At 37.9% G+C, this 20,587-nt stretch overlaps 1 protein-coding gene across 1 annotated transcript; it reads left to right on the plus strand.

Moving 5' to 3' along the window:
• Positions 1 to 1,365: 1,365 nt before the first annotated feature.
• LOC100793159 (epidermal growth factor receptor substrate 15-like 1) lies at positions 1,366 to 20,376 on the plus strand. Its single transcript, XM_014771080.3, has 13 exons — positions 1,366 to 1,809; positions 1,944 to 2,991; positions 3,282 to 3,485; positions 3,622 to 3,851; positions 4,538 to 4,612; positions 5,750 to 5,821; positions 5,903 to 6,001; positions 6,124 to 6,195; positions 6,284 to 6,398; positions 10,017 to 10,085; positions 11,702 to 12,086; positions 18,719 to 18,848; positions 19,636 to 20,376. Exons 1-13 carry the CDS (start codon positions 1,669 to 1,671, stop codon positions 20,062 to 20,064), a joined length of 3,069 nt encoding a protein of 1,022 aa, XP_014626566.2. The 5' UTR covers positions 1,366 to 1,668; the 3' UTR covers positions 20,065 to 20,376.
• Positions 20,377 to 20,587: the final 211 nt, after the last annotated feature.

Raw genomic sequence — 20,587 nt, forward strand, 5'->3', positions numbered from 1 at the left:
TTTGGTATCTAAAGTTTTTCATAAACACACTACTCATATGGGAGTGACTCCTTATAGTACCTTAGTTTAGTGGGAGTCCCATTTATGTTCTATATATGCCTTATGTTTTCAGATATTTGTATAGATTGATTTTCTATAAAATAAAGTTGAAGGTTATCATTTCATTCTGAGTTTGTTTTGTTTGTAATATTTATATTGTGTTTGGATTGATCTCTATAAAGAATAAAGTTTAGACTAGTTGGAAATGAACATGAATGAGATCACATTGCATATTATTTTCATGCCGCTTATCCATGTTTGATCAATGTCATCAAGTATATGTGACATTGGTGATCATTGTGGCTCAATCATGTTGGATTGTGAGGAAAATTACAATGGTTCTGTGTTACTATATAAGATAGACCAAGTTGTTTAAGGAAAGTCTAAAAGTAAATAACATACGGTTGTGCGCCTAAAGACTTTTGCAATATAAATGATTAAGGTTAATATGAAGCTTAGTGAGAGATTGTTAGAAATTTTATAATTTCTAATTAATTAGTGTGGGCTACATATTATATTTATCATTTATATTAGTTATTTACATTTACAGGCTCAATAAAAGTGATCTAGTTTGGTGAGCCTATTGGACTATTATCATAAATTAATATGGGTTTAATAAGCGAAAACCAGTTTGACCCGTTAGAGAATAATGAGAACTGTTAAAACCTAAAGCAAGGTTGTAGTCCCCAATACACCAAAATCGAAGATTGTATTCTCTTCTCACCATCTGACAAGAAACTAAGGTCACAAAAGGAAAACGATGATTTGGTTGAGGAAGAACACAAAACCAACAGTTCCTCATACTCATCAATTCCGCTGCTTATCATGAATCCAAGTATTTTTCACAATCTCTCTTGATAATCTAACGTAATGTGTTTTCGGTGATCATTGTTATTTTTATTAAGATCTCCAAATTTTCAAACAACTTCTTGGGATGTCTAAGTTGATTGGGAGGTAGGATGATTATGATAATGTTTCCCCTCCTATGACCTAGGACTTGGGTTTGTGATCAAAACAAAGTGTGAGCCAACATTTTGGTGCGGGTCGATCAGATCCATAGTCGTACGAGCATTGAGCCTTGAGTCTTTAGGACGTAAATGCTTAAATGAGTGAGTCAACTTTTGGAGCAAGACGATACAGACAGTGTACAAATTAACCTAATAATTATCAATAATTAAAAATGATCACAAATCATGAATTTAAATTTGAAATATAATTTATACATTTAAAAGTTATCTATTATAAAATAAAATTTAATTACATAAAAAAATAAATCCGATAACAACTAATTAGATGATAATCGAGTTGGCGAGGTCTCCCCAAAAAATGTAATGAGATTGAGCAAGGGTATTTTTGAAATTCAGACACTAAAGAGGATTAAAATTGTACGTTGGGCGAAAAATGAGAATCGAGGGATGATCTGTAATTTTGTTGTTGGGTGAGTGTGTTGATCGGATTGGAGGCAGGCAAAGTGCAAATCAAGCGATTATCAATCTTTGGGGTACGAAATTTGATGTTTGTTGAGCTTTTATGAATCACAATTAAATGCGTGGTGTGATCTGAAAAGGCAAAGGAGAACTAAAAAAGTGTGGAATCAATTGAAATCAGGCGGTGCTGTTGAATTCTGCAATGGCATCAGCAGCGCCTAATGTCGATCTCTTCGATGCCTATTTTCGCCGTGCAGATTTGGATCGAGACGGCCGTATCAGCGGTGCCGAAGCCGTTTCCTTCTTCCAGGGCTCCGGATTGCCCAAACATGTTCTTGCGCAGGTCTCAATCTTTATTCTCAATCAACTTATGCTTATTATTTGATTTACTTCACATCAAGTGCCACCAAGCATGTTTTTTTGAATTAATTAGTTACTGCTTTAGAAATCCGTTTCACTTGACCTGTCTGTCTGCAGATTTGGGCATTTGCAAACCAAAGCCAGAGTGGTTTCCTTGGGCGGGCAGAGTTTTACAATGCCCTTAAGCTTGTTACTGTTGCACAGAGTAAGCGGGAACTAACTCCCGAAATGGTAAAAGCAGCATTGTATGGCCCGGCTTCATCTAAGATTCCTGCTCCTCAGATTAATTTCATTGCCACAGTATCTGCACCACAGATTAGCCCTGCTAGTCCTTTATCCCACCAAAATCTTGGACCAAGGGGGGCAGCTCCAAATTTGAGCGCTAACCAGCAAACCCTCCCTTCTCAGGGAAATCAGTTTCCGAGGCCTCCAGCTTCTAATCTACCACCTGCTGTTGCCACTCAAGGAATGGCTCTCCCTGAAACCCCTGGCATTTCCAGTTATGGCAAGGTTGGTGGAACTCCAGAAGTAACTTCCTCTCCAGTAGCAGTTAGAGGAACTAGTCCCCCATCAATGGAGGAGGGGTTTGGGTTTGGATCAAATGTGGCACGGCCACCTGGCACATATCCTGCCTCCCCCATAAAGTATTCCGATCAAATGGTTAAGGATTCTAAACCAGTGGATACTTCTGTTAACGGTAATTCTTCTGATTCATTTTTTGGAGGAGATTTGTTCTCAGCTAGCTCATTTCAGCCCAAGCAAGCTTCTTCTCCACAAGGATTTTCTTCTGGCACTTCAGCACTTTCTTCAGCTATTGTTCCTGTATCTGGAGGAAACCAGCATTCTACTAGGACTAGCCCCCCTGATTCTTTGCAGCACTCACTTGCAGTCCAGCCTGTTGGTGCACAGCTTCAGCAAGCCCAGCCGGTGGTAAAACAGGACCAGCATGCCTCAGTCCAGACACATAATATGCCAAATTCATTCCGACTTCCAGGGAGATTACAGGATTCTGCTTCCAGTCAACCCCAAGCTCCATGGCCAAGGATGACTCAAACTGATGTTCAGAAATATATGAAAGTATTCTTGGAAGTAGATACAGATAGAGATGGGAAAATCACTGGGGAACAAGCTCGAAACTTGTTTCTTAGTTGGAGATTACCAAGAGGTATATTTCTTCTTCTTCCTTGCCTTTTGTCTGGACAGTTGGCTTAAAAGGCTATCTATATTTTTCTACTTCTCCAGTGCTCTAGCTCTACACGCATTAGGAAATCAACTTAAATATGGTTAATTAAACATATTTCAGAACTAAGTTGCATTTGATAGCATTTGTTTTTTTATGTGTGTCTGTTTGGGGTAGGGGGTTCTGTTTAGTTTTCACCTCCTCCATGTGTATTACTTTTCACGGCTAGCTAATTTCCTGAAGATTATGTGTATGCCATGTTTTATATTTTTCAGAGGTTTTACAGCAGGTCTGGGACTTATCGGATCAAGATAATGATAGCATGCTTTCTCTCAGGGAGTTTTGTATTGCATTGTACCTAATGGAGCGACACAGGGAAGGCCGTGTTCTTCCAGCAGTACTTCCAAGTAACATTGTGCTTGATTTACCAACTACTGGTCAGCCTGCTGCTAACTACAGTACTTGGGGAAATCCATCAGGTGTGTGCCCAAGAATTAGCAGGTTTTATTTTACTACTACTATTATAGTATTATTACTGGTATAACCCTTCAGATAAATGATAAATTTATATTTTTCTCTTATTTTTGTGTCTCTGTCCCCTTTTATCTTTTGAAGGTTTTCAACAACAACCAGGGATAACTGGTTCTAGTGCTCGACAAGTGAACCCTGCTGCAGGTCGGCCACCAAGGCCGGCTGCTGTCTCTCAGTCTGATGAAGGACCTCCGAACAAGCCACAGAAATCTAGAATTCCAGTCTTGGAGAAGCACCTCATTAATCAGCTGAGTTCAGACGAGCAAAATTCAATTAATTCAAAGTTTCAAGAAGCAACAGAAGCTGATAAGAAGGTGCTTTATTTTTTTTGTATCATTTCTACTGTTTCACTTTTTATAGGGCTAAAAATCATGTGATCTACTCTCTTCACTGGTACCTTCAGTGACTTTCTTTACACGTCTAAACCACCTTAACAGATTTTCTATCATTTTTTCCTTGATAGGTGTTACATTAATATCTCCTCGTATACAATCATTCCATATTCTGTTCTTTTTTTTTTTCTGTGGTCACATCCATCTCAATATTATCATTTCTTTTACTCTCACTTTTTTCCTTTTATTGTCCCTTTAAAGCTCAACGTTCACTACCATAGATAGAGTGTAGTTAGTCATATAGCAATAAGATGAAACTTACCTTTCAGCTTAGTAGGTTCATTGCGATCACAAATATGGGGAATGTCTCCTCTATGATAATCTTTTAAGGTCAATTAATTTGAGGATGAGGTGCAATGGCATTTTAAGTTATTTTTGGTTTCAGTCATGAAGTGTGCTTACTCTTTTTGGCTGATGATTGAAAGTTACAGATACAAAATTTATTAGCTGTTACTGGTATCTTTGAAGATAGCATGGAAAGATCACATTGTAGATTGTCATTTCTGTGAAGCATATCATTATTACAGTCCATGTATGCTTGATAAAATTCTTGTGGTTCAATTGAACACAGTCAATTCTCATCTCTTCATTTGTTTTGTTAAATACAGGTGGAAGAACTTGAGAAGGAAATTATGGAGTCCAGAGAGAAAATAGAATTTTACCGTGCAAAAATGCAGGAACTTGTGAGTGTTTTCCTTGCTTTCTTCCTTTGTATCTTATTAAGGCTTTTGTATAGAAAAAGTGGTTCTGTGATGCATTGTTTTAGAGCTTTCTTTCAGAAGATACTGTTTTTTGCTTCTGAGAAAACCACTATAGCAGCATTTTTTAAAGTTTTTCTTTTTTGAAAGCTTACATAATTATTATAAATTCTTTTTAACATGCCATTTTAATTAAAAAATCACTTTTTCTTTTAAAAATAAAAGAGGTCTAAAACTCTAGTCTGTTTTATCTGAGTTCATTTTTACTGTTTTTAGTCTCTTATGTCATCCAAACATGGTGAAGAGGTGGCAACTGGATCAATAATAGCTGAAATTTCTACTGTACAGGCTTCTGCTTGCCCAACTGTCCAAGCTTGAGATATATTTTAGAATATGCTTAACAGATTAACATTTGATTTGTATACATTTATACTGTATCTTGATTTGCAGGCTGAGCTATATACCATATAGATGTACTGATGTAGCTAGTAGTAGTAATTGTGAAATGTACTTTGGTTAAAAAATTGTTGACCATCACGATTTATTGTACTTTAGAAGAATGCATCTTACATTCTTCCCAAGAGCTTTTACTGTGCAAAGCTTTAAGGATGCAAAATATATGTAGATTATTGTTTTAGGATATATAAGAACATATTCCTACATCCCATGCCCTTGTTTTTATCGTCAATATCCAGATTTGTTAACAAAACTAATCACTTCTTACTATAGATCTGCTGAACATAATTACATAATCACCTGTCTGCCTCTTTTCCTGTCCTATTAATTTTAAGGAAGTGAAAAAGGGTCTCTTGGAAAGGTCTTTTACTTAATTGTTATGCACTAATAGATGTTATACCTTTTCTTTCAGCTTTTATCTGCTTCTGCAGATACCTAGGAACTACTGGGAAAAAAATAGCCTATGAAACAGACATGTTCTTTAGTAACCTTTTGTACTATGAAGTTGTGGGTACCTAGAAGAGTAAAGCATATAAAAAACTATCTTTCACTTTCTTCTTATGGTTAATAGCATCAGTGTCAGATTAATACTTAATATTCATCTTTTCTTTTTCTTTTTCTTTTCACCTTTTTAAAACAAATTACTTGTTCTTTTTCCCATAAAAGGTTCTGTACAAAAGCAGATGTGACAATCGTCTTAATGAGGTCATAGAAAGGATAGCTGCTGATAAACATGAGGTATCTTTCTTTAGAATTGCATGTGTTTTTATTACCTCAATAATCATAATATATATTATTTGCTCAATATATTAATTTCAGGTTGAGATTTTAGCAAAGAAATATGAAGATAAATATAAGCAAGTAGGAGATTTATCATCCAAGTTAACTACTGAGGAAGCCACATTTCGTGACATACAGGTGCAATGAAATATGGCTTTATCTTCAATTCATAGCTTATAAGCATATATGCTAAAAAGTTTGTTATTTTTTTTTTTTACCTGTTATGCTTCATTTCTGTCAAATGATTTATTTATGTGTAGGAGAAAAAAATTGAATTGTACCAAGCAATTGTCAAGATGGAACAGGATGGAAAAGGTGATGCAACTCTGCAGGTACATTTCAATATTACCAGGTTTGTCCATCCATCTTGAGAAATTGTGATCAACTTATGTATCTCATTTAGTCATCTGAAATTTTCAGGCTCATGTTGATCGTATTCAAACAGATCTTGATGAGCTGGTGACATCTCTGAACGAGCGGTGCAAGAAATATGGATTACATGCTAAGCCCACGACATTATTGGAACTACCCTTTGGTAAATTCAAATTTATAATTGGTGTTGTTATATACTTCCGGTTCTTCTCAAATCTTTTTTGTCTATAATTTTGTTTTTTTTTTTTTTTTTTTGCACGGCAAAAATCAATATATTATATATTATAAATGAAATTCAGTACTAGGTGTACTGAAGATACAAAGATAAAGGCAAGATAGTTACAATCTGAACCCCACTAGGAGAAACCGAAAGGCAGCCCACAGAATAATACAAACCCATCCCCTCTAGGAAAAAACATCCTTTAAATTGGTTGACCAGAAATTAAAGTGCAGTTGGGAGTCCTTCTCCACACATTTTAGCCAGGACCAAGTGTGGAACAAGGCATCATCCATGACCTTTTCAGGAGTAAAAGGCTGGTTCTTGAATATCATGGCATTTCTATGATGCCAGATGGAGAAGGACAGGGCTAGCCACAGAAATTCCCATCTTTTGTTTGTACTAGCTTGGCTATTCCATTGAGTGAATTGTAAAAAGTGATTCTTTGGGTCTATGGAAAAAGGACCCACTCTATTAACCCATCTCAATGGCTCCCACCAAAGACTCCTTGTCATTACACAGTTGAACATAAGATGATAGATCGATTCTTCTTCATGGTCACATAGAGGACAGCTATAAGAAGGCATTGTGACCTGTCTCTTTCTGGGATTGTCCCTAGAAGGGAGTCTATTGTTGAGAAGTCTCCAAGAAAAAGCACTCACTTTTGGGGAAATTTTCAATTTCCACATAGTGTTAAGAACATTGTCTTGACTATTACTATGATGATACTCCTGCAGCACTTTGTAGGCAGATTTTGTTGAAAATAATCCATTAGGGTCTGGCTTCCACCAAAGGATATCCCTGCTGGATCGGTGTATGTGATCAGAATCAATCTCCGCTAGGAAATCAGCTGCCATTTGGATTTCATGATAAAAAAAATCCCTTCTCCATGATAACTTCCATTCCCATCTGCCCTCCACAAAGTCTCCCATAGAACTGATTGAAGAATTCTGCTGTTTACTTATTACATATAAGTGGGGGTATTTTCCTTGGAGATAACAGTTGTCCTCCAGCCATTTATCCTTCCAGAAACTGATGTTGGACCCCGTGCCCACCCTCCATTTTAAATTTTCACTAAAGCAGTTATTGTGTTGCTGCTGAAAGATGATCTTCAAATCCTGCCACCATTGGGAAGTGAAATTCCTCCTTCCACCAGAAATCAGCTCCTTCCACCCACCATACTTAGAAATTAAAATTCTAGACCAAGGTTGATTATGGTCATTTGCCAGCTGCCACCCCCATTTGCCAAGTAAAGCCTCATTAAATAAAGATAAATCTTTAATCCCTAGACCCCCTTGGTTCTTAGGAAGACAAACTATATCCCACTTTACCCAAGGAATCTTTTTGGCCTCTTGGTGAGCTCCCCAAAGGAAATTTCTCTGGATGGAGATTTTGTTATATGGTATTTAATGCATTTGTTTTAGATATCAGCTTTGTTTTGTAATTTGATGAGCTGGCCTTCAGTTGCTGAACTACTGGTTTTGAATCGGCATTAAAATTATATATATTAAATGTCACTTGATACAGGTTGTCTGATCAAGTGGCATTTAATATATACAGTTTAGGAAATGTCCCTTTTTTTTTTTTGCACAGCAAATATCAATATATTATATATGAAAATCAGTACTAGGTGTACTGAAAATACAATGATAAAGACAAGACAAATACAGTCTGAACCCCACTAGGAGGAGTCAATAGACAGCCCACAATATAATACAAACCCATCCCCTCTAGGAAAAAGCATCCTTCAAATTGGTTGACCAGAAATTAAAATGCAGTTGGAAACCCTTCTCCACACATTTTAGCCAAGACCAGGTGTGGAATAAGGCATCATCCATGACCTTTTCAGGAATAAAAGGCTGGTTCTTGAATATCATGCCATTTCTATGGTGCCAAATGGACAAGGACAAGGCTATCCACAGAAATTCCCATCTGTTGGTTGTACTAGTGTGGCTATTCCACGGAGAGAATTGCAAAAAGTGATTCTTTGGGTCTATGGAAAGAGGACCCACTCTATTAACCCATTTCATTGGCTCCCACCAAAGACTCCTAGTCTTTGAGCAGTTGAACATAAGATGATTGATCGATTCTTCTTCATGATCACATAGAGGACAGCTGTAAGAAGGCAGTGTGACCTGTCTCTTTTTGAGATTGTCCCTAGTAGGGAGTCTATTCTTGAGAAGTCTCCAAGAAAAAGCACTCGCTCTTGGGGGAATTTTCAATTTCCACATAATGTTGAGAGCATTGTCTTCACTATCATTATTATGAGCCTCCTGCAGCACTTTGTAGGCAGATTTTGTTGAGAATAGACCAATAGGGTCAGGCTTCCACCAAAGGAAATCCCTGCTGGATTGGTGTATGTGGCCAGAATCAATCTCAGCTAGGAAATCAGCTACCATTTCAACTTCATGATCAAAAAAATCCCTTCTCCATGATAACTTCCATTCCCATCTGTCCTCCACAAAGTCTCCCATAGAATTGATTGAAGAAGTCTGCTGTTTGCTTATTAAATATAGATGGGGATATTTTCCTTGGAGGTTATAGTTGTCCCCCAGCCATTTATCCTTCCAGAAACTGATGTTGGACCCCCTTCCCACCCTCCATTTAAGGTTATCAATAAAGCAGTTGTTGTGCTGCTGCTGAAAGATGATCTTCAGATCCTGCCACCGTTGAGAAGTGAAATTCCTCCTTCCACCAGAAATATCTTCAGATCCTGCCACCATTGAGAAGTGAAATTCCTCCTTCCACCAGAAATCAGCTCCTTCCACCCACCATACTTAGAAAGTAAAATTCTAGACCAAGGTTGATTGTGGTTATTAGCCAGCTCCCACCCCCATTTACCTAGTAGAGCCTCATTAAATTTAGATAAGTCTTTAATCCCTAGGCCCCCTTTGTTCTTAGGAAGACAAACTGTGTCCCACTTCACCCTTATCGTGAATGTTTTCTCTTGTGCAATTTTTTTTAGGAAATCAATTTACTACACAACATGATGATGCTTTGTGTTGATGTTTATATAATTATATGGATCTTAGTAATAGTTGCTACTGTACTTGCTATCAAATGTTGGGTTGATGCATTGTTTTTATAAAAAGAAGGAAAACTTGAAAAAACTCTGATGTTTCTGAGAACAGTATGCAAGAAATGCTATGCATTTTCAATACATTTGATTTAATTGATATTGGTGGTGTTCTATTAAGTAATGCTTATTTATTTAGAATGTTCTGACAAGAAACTTTAGTTGTTGGCTTTCTGTATCTGCATGATTGCATTTATCTATCATGATTTTAATGAAGCTCAAAAAACTGTTTATAGCCTACAAGTTGTCTCTTCATTTTTGTTAAATGAATTTGCTTCCTTTTTGTTCACTTTGGCTTTTGGATATAATTATCATGTATTCTTGTTTTGCTCATTGTAGTTGTGTCTCGTCATTTCTCTTTGCTTTGTGGCGCTCTGCCCACAAACCCCATGTGCTCCCCTCTAGTATATATTATATTGAATAATGCAATAATTATGTGCATATTGAGTTTGTTGATTCTGTGGCCTCACTCAATTTTATCCTGTAAGGCTGGCAACCTGGTATCCAAGAAGGAGCTGCTGACTGGGATGAAGATTGGGATAAGCTTGAAGATAAAGGTATCCAAAATAACCCTAACTAGATATGATAATCTGTTAATTGAATAAAAAAAAAATTGTGCCAATTATGTGGCATCCACCATTAATTATGAGGAATTTTTGCACAAGGTTATGAAACCACATTTTTATTTTATACACTCTTATTGGATGCCTACCTTCTGTATCATCAAACTCAATTTAATTTCATTTGCATTTTGATAAGGATATTCTTTCGTCATTCTTGTAATTTAAGGGGTTGATCTCAAAAAGAAAATTTGCTCGTGAAGTATTAAAGTCTGCATTACTTGTTTCTTGTTTTGCTTAGTGTTTTTCATCCTTTCATCTGTATTTTCTTCTGCATTGATAAAATTGACAATATGTATATGTGATACATTATGATTTAATTCATTATCAATTTTTTTTCCTGTTCTTCCTTGGTTGCTTGTACTTATAGTCCTAGTAACCACAATAGATATGTTTTGAGAGTTGGAAGGAAAGGGAAGGCAATGAACTAGGGAAAGGAAATGGAGGGTTATATAAGTAATTTACTAAATTCCGTAATATATTTTAGGCTAAATTGCAATTTTGGTTCCTTTTAATTTATGATCCGCAATTTTGAACCCCTATTTTTTTTCCACGATTTTAGTCACCACATTTAGAAAATCCACAACTTTGGTCCAATCCTCAATTTTGCGAACATTTTTTCTTTTATTTTTTACATTTTAATTAATTAAATTATTTTTTGATACTTGATAGTACCTTAAGTGAATATGTTAGATCTAGGGTTCATTTGGACCAAACTAAAAAGAAATAAAATGTTGTAAAATTGAGGCTTGTACTAAAGTTACAGATTTTCTAAAACGCGGGACTAAAATCGCAAATCAAGAATTAAAGAGGGACCAAAATTGCAATTTTTCCTATTTTTTATGAACCTATTCAACCTAATTGATGTTAAGTTCACAAATACAAAAAATAAAGAATATAGAGATAATGGTTAAGGAAATAAATGCAGACAACATCTCTTCAGATCAGAGAAGAAATCACTACATTGAGGTAAGAGCTGAATCTTAAGGCATGCCTACTCATGACACACTGACATTTTTAATAGCTGAAAGAAAATTATAATATCGGAAGACTAAGCAAACTGATCCACAACTTTTGTGGCTAGTAAATAATTAATGGGTGAGGGATAATGAAATGTGGTACTCATAAGTTTTACAATTGGTTGCAGCATCAAAAGAACCAGTAGGAGCTGGTCAGTCTTTATCTATTTGTAAATTATTCTCTTCTATGCACTCACAGACCTTAGTTTCTATCAGTTTCTCTGCTTGCCTATACCTCTGTTATACTTATATTTCTTTTACACTAAGTACTTTGTTAGCTGATGAACTTTACTGATTGTACTTTCCTAAATGTGTAGCTGTTTATCTAAATGTGAGGGATCAATTTTGAACAGTTATGTAGTTCAGGAGACAATGCATTCCAAAAATAGGTGTATATTTAAGAGAGATTATAAGATATTGATTGAATTAAAATAATGGTTAACTGATACTTCTTTATTTTCTGACCTGCATCTGTTCTCGTTTGGATAATCATGGAAAGGACTAAATAAATTTTGTTATTCACTATGATTGCAGAATTTGTTTTTGTCAAAGAACTCACTCTTGACGTGCAAAACATTATAGCGCCTCCAAAGCAAAAGTTGCTGTCAGCTGTGAACACGAAAGCTTTGAACACAGAAGCTTTGAACACGGAAGCTGTGAACACTGACAGTCCTACATTTGCTGCTTCTCCCAAGAGTGATGATAAGTCAAAAAAGCCCCAGACTACCAATGAACAGGGAGTTGGTAATGGATCTGTTTATAATAAAAGTGAAGATGGGTCTGTAAAAAGTGCTCCCAATAGTCCATTTGCTAGCAGTGCTATTGGAAGCCCGCATGGGGATTTTGATTCTAACATAAGAAAGACAGCTGGTGAAGATAGCTCACCCCGTGATCAAGATACCATACAAGAAACCCAAAGGTATGGTTTTTTAGATTTGTTCACCAGTTTCCCAAATGCTGGCCAAGTGCTTATATGATCATATATTTAGTAGCTGTCCTCTTATTTTGCTGACCATTGATATTCTTTATGCCTTTGGAAGGTTATGGTATTTATAATAATAATATTATTATTGTTGTTTTGGTTGTAGTTGTTGTTATTGGTTGTGGTTGTTGTTGTTATATGTCTCTTTAATAACTTTTTTTTTTATTATTCCTACCATTAAATATGTAGATATTGATTCAACGATCACACACATCAAGTTTTATATAAATCAGACATTTGTAGTTAGGTAATCTTATACTCAACATTTACTTATATTTTTACAAAAATATTATATACTTTAAATTAATTTTTTTTAACGAAGTATCAAATAGTTTTATAATTTTATAAAAAGTTGTAGACTTGATGTACTAAATAAGAACTTTTAATTTAACTGTTGGATTAATAGAATTTGATATATACAGTTATTGAAGGGAGTAACTTTACCAAGAGTTACTCCTGTAGTAACTCGATCCCTTCTCTATTATTATTGTTATTGTACAAAAATGGTGGCATTATTGTTGAAGACTCCTTGGTCTCCACCCAACAACTTAATCTTCTAGCAGAGTTGTCCTTGACATGGTTTTACAGCCTCTTACTGTTTGGATAAAAGTTTGATTTGTGCTGCCCCATTTTTTTCAATCATATTATAACTTAAGCACAAGGGAAAATGAGCCTGTGCATTTCCATGCTTCAACTCAAAGGGCTTTTATGTGAGGGTGTGTTAGAGACCCACAGACAGCTCAAGTGTTTAAGAGTCATTGATAATTGTCATCTCTCATATATGATGCATTTAAGAGAGTCACAAATTGTTGTATATCATCACTTTATAGATTTTGGACCATCATATTTTTTTATACAAGTCATAGTTGAATGGTGATACTATCATCAGCATACACATTCAGGTCCTATCAAATGACCCCATTAAAATTTTTAACTAGGTAGGGATCAAGCTAAACCTCTTTCAACCCGTCCTATGAACATTTCTAGTGCATGATACGGACTTTAATTCCCAACTTTGGTTTGAAATTGATTTTGATATACACTGTTAGGAATGAAGGGAATAATGGTGGACCTAGTGGAACGATGGAACCAAATGAATCCTTACTCAATCATGAGGTGGGCCCTAGAGAATGGAAGGTATATTCTAGAAGGGAGAAAAGAGTCACAAAGGGGTAGCTGTACTCTGGTGACGTGTGGAGAGAGAGATGAGCTAGTAACTAATTTCCCTTGTTATAAGGAGTGAGAATGAGGGAGAGAAGGGAGCTTGGATTCTAGTGAATTGATAGAATGGTTAGGCAGCAATAGCTGGCCTATAGGAGCCACTGCTCTGTGTCAGATTTAGGGATTTCATTCCTCTTATTCTGTTAAATCTCCATTGTCATTATAATAAAGCTCATTTATACAGTATTACTGTTTTGTTCCTTTACATACTGCTAGTTGTGTTTTCTGGTTCCTAACAATTTGGTCCGACCTGCCGGATCCGTTAACAGGACCAGTGAATGCCACCAAAACAAAACCCACTCACACTGATCAGAAGAATGGATGCTAGAGTCGCATCGTTAGAAGAAGAAATCGCGGGAGTCAAAACCACGCTGTCATCCATGGAAAGAAACCAAGCTCTTCTCATCTCGATGATGGAGAAGAGCCTTGGGAAATCCATACTCACGGAGGAAGAGGGCGAAGATGGGGACGGAGGTCTGGCGGAGTCAGGCGGAGACGGGTCGGGGAAGAAGACGGCGAGTTCTGCTTCGCGAAAGATGCCGAGCGACGTGATTTCTGAGTTTCGACAATCGGCGAAGAGGGTGGAGCTACCTATGTTTGATGGAGAGGATCCGGTTGGATGGATCTCTCGAGCAGAAGTGTACTTTCGGGTGCAGGACACTACTCCGGCCGTGAAGGTAGATCTGACCCAGTTGTGTATGGAGGGGCCAACTATACATTTCTTCAATTCCTTACTCAATGAGGAAGAAGAACTGACCTGGGAGCGATTGAAGGGAGCGTTGGTGGAGAGATATGGAGGCCATGGTGAAGGAGATGTGTATGAACAGCTGACAGCCCTCCGGCAAGTGGGGACGGTGGATGAGTATATCACCGAGTTTGAGTATCTCACAGCTCAAATTCCTCCATTACCGGACAAACAATTTTCCGGTTACTTTTTACACGGGTTGAAGGCGGATATTAAAGGGAAAGTGAGGAGTTTATTGGCGGTGGGAAATTTGAGTCGAGGGAAATTGCTACAGGTGACAAGGGTGGTGGAACGAGAGGTTAGGGGTGATGCTGGAACGGGTATTAGTAAACACCCCAAATCGGGTCATGGGTCATCCAAACCTGGGTTTGGTGGGTCCAGTAAGGGAGGTGGAGCTGACTGGGTGATGGTCAAAGGGAAGGAGAATGGGCCTAGTGGAGGTAGTAAGGGAGGTGGTTTTGGGTCCAGAAGTGAAAAAGGAAGAAACGGCCCACGTGATAGAGGTTTCTCTCATTTATCTTACAATGAGTTGCTTGAGAGGAAACAAAAGGGGCTGTGTTTCAAATGTGGGGGTCCTTTTCACCCAAAACATCAATGCCCTGATAAACACTTGAGGGTTTTGATAACTGAGGAGGAGGAAACGGAGGAAGGAGGAGGAAAACTATTGGCAGTAGAAGTGGAAGATGAAGAAGGGGGGTCTGAAGGAGAGATGAGCATATTGAGCTTACTCCAGTTGGGCCAGTTGGGCACTGATAAGCCTCAGTCTATCCAGTTGAAAGGTGCAGTGAATGGGGTGCCAGTAGTAATTTTGGTGGACAGTGGGGCTACCCACAACTTTATTGATAAAAGATTGGTGCAAAAAATGAGCTGGGCTGTGGACAATTCAACTTCTATGTGTATCAAGTTGGGAGATGGGACTAAGGCCCAATCCATAGGGGTCTGTCCAGACTTGGGCGTTGAGGTAGGAGAGGTGCAGTTAGCAATACGAGCCCATTTGTTTGATTTGGGTGGTGTAGATATTGTTTTGGGGGTGGATTGGTTGAGAACCTTGGGAGATATTATTATGAATTGGAACAAGCACACCATGAGTTTTTGGCATAACAAAAAATGGGTGACTCTTCAAGGGTTGAATGATAACATGGAAACCTTGAATAGTATTGTGGGAGGCACCAACAGAGGAGGAAAAGGGTGGATGTGGAGTATAGAGAAGAAGAGGGGTGATGAGAATGATCTCAATATTGGGCAACAAAAGGAGTTGGAGGGGTTGTTGTCTAAATATGAGGACATTTTCAAAGAGCCTAGGGGGTTACCACCAAGGAGAAAGAAAGAGCACGCTATCAATTTGAAAGGAGGGCTGGAGGCTGTCAACGTGAGGCCTTATAGATATCCTCATCATCACAAAAACGAGATAGAGAAGCAAGTCAAAGAGTTGTTGGCAGCAGGGGTGATAAGGCCTAGCACGAGCTCTTTCTCTAGTCCGGTGATTCTTGTTAAGAAGAAGGATGGTTCATGGAGAATGTGCATTGATTATAGAGCACTTAACAAGGCCACAATTCCGGACAAATTCCCAATTCCGGTGATAGAGGAGCTGCTTGATGAACTTCACGGAGCAACAATTTTCTCCAAATTGGATCTCAAATCCGGGTACCATCAAGTCAGGGTCCATGAAGAAGATATCCATAAGACGGCGTTTCGCACCCATGAAGGACATTACGAATTCCTAGTGATGCCTTTTGGATTAATGAACGCTCCCTCCACATTCCAAAGTTTGATGAATGAGGTATTTCGAGTACACTTAAGGAAGTTTGTGTTAGTGTTCTTTGATGATATTCTTGTTTATAGTAGAGATTGGACTACACACTTATGTCATTTAGAAGAAGTGTTGAGAGTCTTGAAATTACATGGTCTGGTAGCTAATAAGAAAAAGTGTCATTTTGCACAAAAATCTGTGGACTATTTGGGGCATGTGATATCTGGAAAAGGTGTAGCTGTGGATCCTAATAAAGTAGAAAGTGTGGTGAAGTGGCCAACTCCCAAGAATGTTAAAGGGGTGAGGGGATTCTTGGGCCTGACGGGCTACTATAGAAAATTCATAAGAAACTATGGGAAGGTAGCTAGACCCTTGACTGCATTGACAAAGAAAGATGCTTTTACATGGAATGAAGAGACTCACAAGGCTTTTGAGGCTTTGAAAGAGAGTCTTACAACTGCTCCTGTTCTTGCTTTACCAGATTTCACTAAAGAATTCATCATTGAATGTGATGCTTCAGGTGTGGGGATTGGAGCTATATTGATACAAGAAAAACGACCTATTGCTTACTTTAGTAAGGCATTAGGGGTGAGAAATGTGGCCAAATCAGCCTATGAGAAGGAGTTGATGGCTGTAGGGTTGGCTATACAACATTGGAGGCCTTATTTGTTAGGGAGGCGTTTTACAGTGTCCACAGATCAGAAGAGTCTCAAACAACTGTTGCAGCAGAAAATTGTAACAGTAGAGCAGCAAAATTGGGCTGCAAAGTTGTTGGGGTTTGATTTCAATATTGTTTACAAACCAGGAAAATTGAACGGAGGTGCAGATGCACTATCTAGAGTTCATGAAGGAGGTGAAGTATGTGTGATGACTTCTAGTCTGCAATGGAAGGATGCAGACATTTTGAGAGAAGAATTTGCCCAAGACCCACATTTACAAAAGATAGTAAATGATTTACAACAGAATAAGGACTCTAGGCCAGGCTTTGAATTCAAGCAAGGAGTGTTATTGTATGACGGACGACTGGTGATTTCAAGTAAGTCAGTGTTGATTCCCACTTTGTTGAAGGAATTCCATGAAACTTCACAAGGTGGACATTCTGGTTTCTACAGAACATACAGGCGGTTGGCTGTTAATGTGTACTGGGTAGGCATGAAAAATGTTGTTCAGGAGTTTGTGAGAAGTTGTGATGTTTGCCAACGCCAAAAATATTTGGCTAGTTCACCTGGAGGACTGCTACAACCTCTTCCTATACCAGACAGAATTTGGGAAGACATTTCTATGGATTTTATAACTGGACTACCCAAATCTAAGGGGTTTGAGGCTATTTTGGTAGTGGTAGATCGTTTATCAAAATATTGCCATTTCATTGCTTTGAAGCATCCCTATACAGCCAGAACAATAGCAGAGGTGTTTGTGAAAGAAATTGTTAGGCTCCATGGTGTACCTTTATCAATTGTAAGTGATAGAGATCCCATATTTATGAGCAACTTTTGGAGGGAGATGTTCAAACTACAGGGGACTAAGCTGAAGATGAGTAGTGCTTACCACCCAGAATCAGATGGCCAAACAGAAGTGGTTAATAGATGTTTGGAAACTTATCTAAGATGCTTCATAGCTGACCAACCGAAAACATGGGTGCATTGGGTTCCATGGGCAGAATATTGGTTTAACACCACTTATCATGCTTCAACAGGCAAGACTCCCTTTGAGGTGGTTTATGGAAGGACTCCCCCAACTATTATACGATGGATCCAAGGAGAAGTTAGAGTGGAGGCAGTACAAAAGGAGCTTTTAGACAGAGATGAAGCTATCAAACAATTAAAAGTTCACTTGTTGAGAGCCCAAGATAGAATGAAACAGTTTGCTGATAAGAAGAGATGTGACAGGAGCTTTTCCATAGGAGAATGGGTGTTTGTTAAGCTAAGGGCCCATAGACAAAAGTCAGTAGTCTCACGTATTTGTCCTAAACTAGCAGCAAAATACTTTGGTCCTTATCCAGTGGTCTCACGCATAGGGGCAGTTGCTTACCAATTAAAGCTGCCTGAAGACTCCCGCGTGCATCCTGTATTTCACGTGTCCTTGTTAAAGAAAGCTGTGGGGTCCTACAATGGAGAGGAGACTTTACCAGATGACTTAGATGGAGAGAAGGACAATACTTTTGAACCGGACACAGTCTTGGCACAGAGGACTGTACAAGTACAGGGTGAAGAGGTAAGGCAGGTCCTAGTGCAATGGAAAGGACGAAATATAGAAGAGGCTACATGGGAAGAGGCAGTGATGATGACAAGTCAGTTTCCAAACTTTAGCCTTGAGGACAAGGCAGTAATTTCAGATGGAGGTGTTGTTAGGAATGAAGGGAATAATGGTGGACCTAGTGGAACGATGGAACCAAATGAATCCTTACTCAATCATGAGGTGGGCCCTAGAGAATGGAAGGTATATTCTAGAAGGGAGAAAAGAGTCACAAAGGGGTAGCTGTACTCTGGTGACGTGTGGAGAGAGAGATGAGCTAGTAACTAATTTCCCTTGTTATAAGGAGTGAGAATGAGGGAGAGAAGGGAGCTTGGATTCTAGTGAATTGATAGAATGGTTAGGCAGCAATAGCTGGCCTATAGGAGCCACTGCTCTGTGTCAGATTTAGGGATTTCATTCCTCTTATTCTGTTAAATCTCCATTGTCATTATAATAAAGCTCATTTATACAGTATTACTGTTTTGTTCCTTTACATACTGCTAGTTGTGTTTTCTGGTTCCTAACAAACACCAGTGCCAATAGATACCAATGTGTACTTGACATGTTATGGATCTTTTGATGATGCAAAATAATTTACATATAATCTTGTATATGTAGTGATCATGGTGGTGTCCAGTCTGTGTTTTCTGGGGACAAAAATTTTGATGAACCAAATTGGGGAACCTTCGACACAAATGATGATATTGATTCAGTTTGGGGATTCAATGCTAGTAGCTTCACTAAGGAGGTATGCCAATTCTCACACCTTAAAGTATTGCCTTGGCCAAATTATTTTTTATTTCAAAACATGTGCTTGCCAGTTTTATGTATATGTTTAAATTTCTCCTGCTTTATTCTTCCTTGTCATGACCAGTGGTGGTTGTCAAAATTATAGGGACTGAATGGAAAAGAGACGAATATGGAGTATGTATAACTAACTGAATTGAGATGTAATATTTTGAAAACACTAACCCGACACTATAGTCTAATACACCAATGAATACTAAGATTCTAGTAAGTACAAATGTTGTATAAGTAACATGACAAGACTATTTACACAATAATGATAGTCCTAATATTCTAACACTCTCCCCTAGTTGAAGATTAGTATGCCGTCATCTTGAAATTTTGACAGGCTCACCAAAGCACACGATGTTAATAGGGTTCCCAAACAACGTAGGAATTCAGAGCTTTTATAAGATTTTATGATTGTCTTAAAATCAAAGGGATAGATGTGTCATTCTTTGCAAAAAAGTATGGAAGCCAGTTTGCAAAGGATTGATGGTATCAGAGGAGAAAGCATAATGTAATCTGAATGTGCTAGATCTGCCAGCCCAAAGATATATAAATTGAATATATTTGAGGATTGACTAAAAATACCATAATTACACCTATTCTACTGAACCCTCACCTTCCGTTAATGTACTTGGTAATATATTTCTTAAATTTAACATTGTGTTGTTTGTATGTGTTTGATTAATGGATATTTATACTCTAGCAATCTACTGATTACTTTCCGGAATTTTTTTTTACAGGAGAGAGAACTTGATAGAGCTGGGAACAACTATTTCTTTGATTCTGGGGAACTGGGCTTAAACCCCATCAAAACAGGTTCGCCACAGGCTGGTGATCCCTTCCAGAGGAGCAGTGGATTCAGTTTTGACGATTCTGTTCCAAGCACGCCACTTTTCAGTTCAAGTAGCTCTCCGCAAAGGCCAAAAGAGTGGTTGGAAACTGCTTTTGACTTCTCAAGATTTGATTCCTTCAGAACACATGATAGTGTACCTTTGCCTGCTCGGGAGACGACAGAACAATTTGATTCAGTGCGCAACAGTGCGGATTTTGACCATGCTCATGGGTTTCCAGCTTTTGATGACTCGGATCCCTTCGGCTCTGGCCCGTTTAGGACTTCATCAGATAATCAAACTCCAAGACGAGGATCTGATAATTGGAGTGCTTTTTAGTTTAGCAATTACACCTGATGCATTATTTCTGTTTTCAGACTTTCCGACTGTTGCCTCTGGTGGAGTGGGTTGTCTGTCTTGCTATTTGGAACCTGTTATGTGTAATGTATTTCTTGTATTTAATCTTGTGTATTCCTTGTTCCTCACTTTTTCTTTGGGGAAGGGCGCGGGTTTGTCTCCAGTCCAGCAATCTTACTTCCCTTAGATTAAAAGTGAAGGCCTGTCTGTCTATATTTTTGGTTTGTTGGTTGAGAATTTTCCATAGTCCCGTAGAAGAGATTGTGGTATTAATGAATATCTGATTTGAGTGTTGTTTACTGAGCGGAATTTTATTATGATTCTTTATCATTTATGTGGCGAAGTATAACTTGCACAATTTGTCCAATTAGATTTAGTGAAATGTAAACAATATACTTTAACATAATTTTTATTATTTACTGAATTTATTTTAATTCACGTAATTATTAGTGACTGAATTTTATTAACATTCCTCTTCACTCTAATTTCATCAGAACACTCGGGT

Source organism: Glycine max, chromosome 2 (assembly GCF_000004515.6).
Source record: "Glycine max cultivar Williams 82 chromosome 2, Glycine_max_v4.0, whole genome shotgun sequence".
Lineage (NCBI taxonomy): Eukaryota > Viridiplantae > Streptophyta > Magnoliopsida > Fabales > Fabaceae > Glycine > Glycine max.

Excerpts from the sequence above, each read along its gene's own strand:
- LOC100793159 (XM_014771080.3), top strand. The coding sequence starts at position 1,669 with ATGGCATCAGCAGCGCCTAATGTCGATCTCTTCGATGCCTATTTTCGC. Across the intron at positions 2,992-3,281 it reads TAGTTGGAGATTACCAAGAG|AGGTTTTACAGCAGGTCTGG; the intron begins GTATATTTCTTC and ends TATATTTTTCAG. Across the intron at positions 18,849-19,635 it reads CTAGTAGCTTCACTAAGGAG|GAGAGAGAACTTGATAGAGC; the intron begins GTATGCCAATTC and ends TTTTTTTTACAG.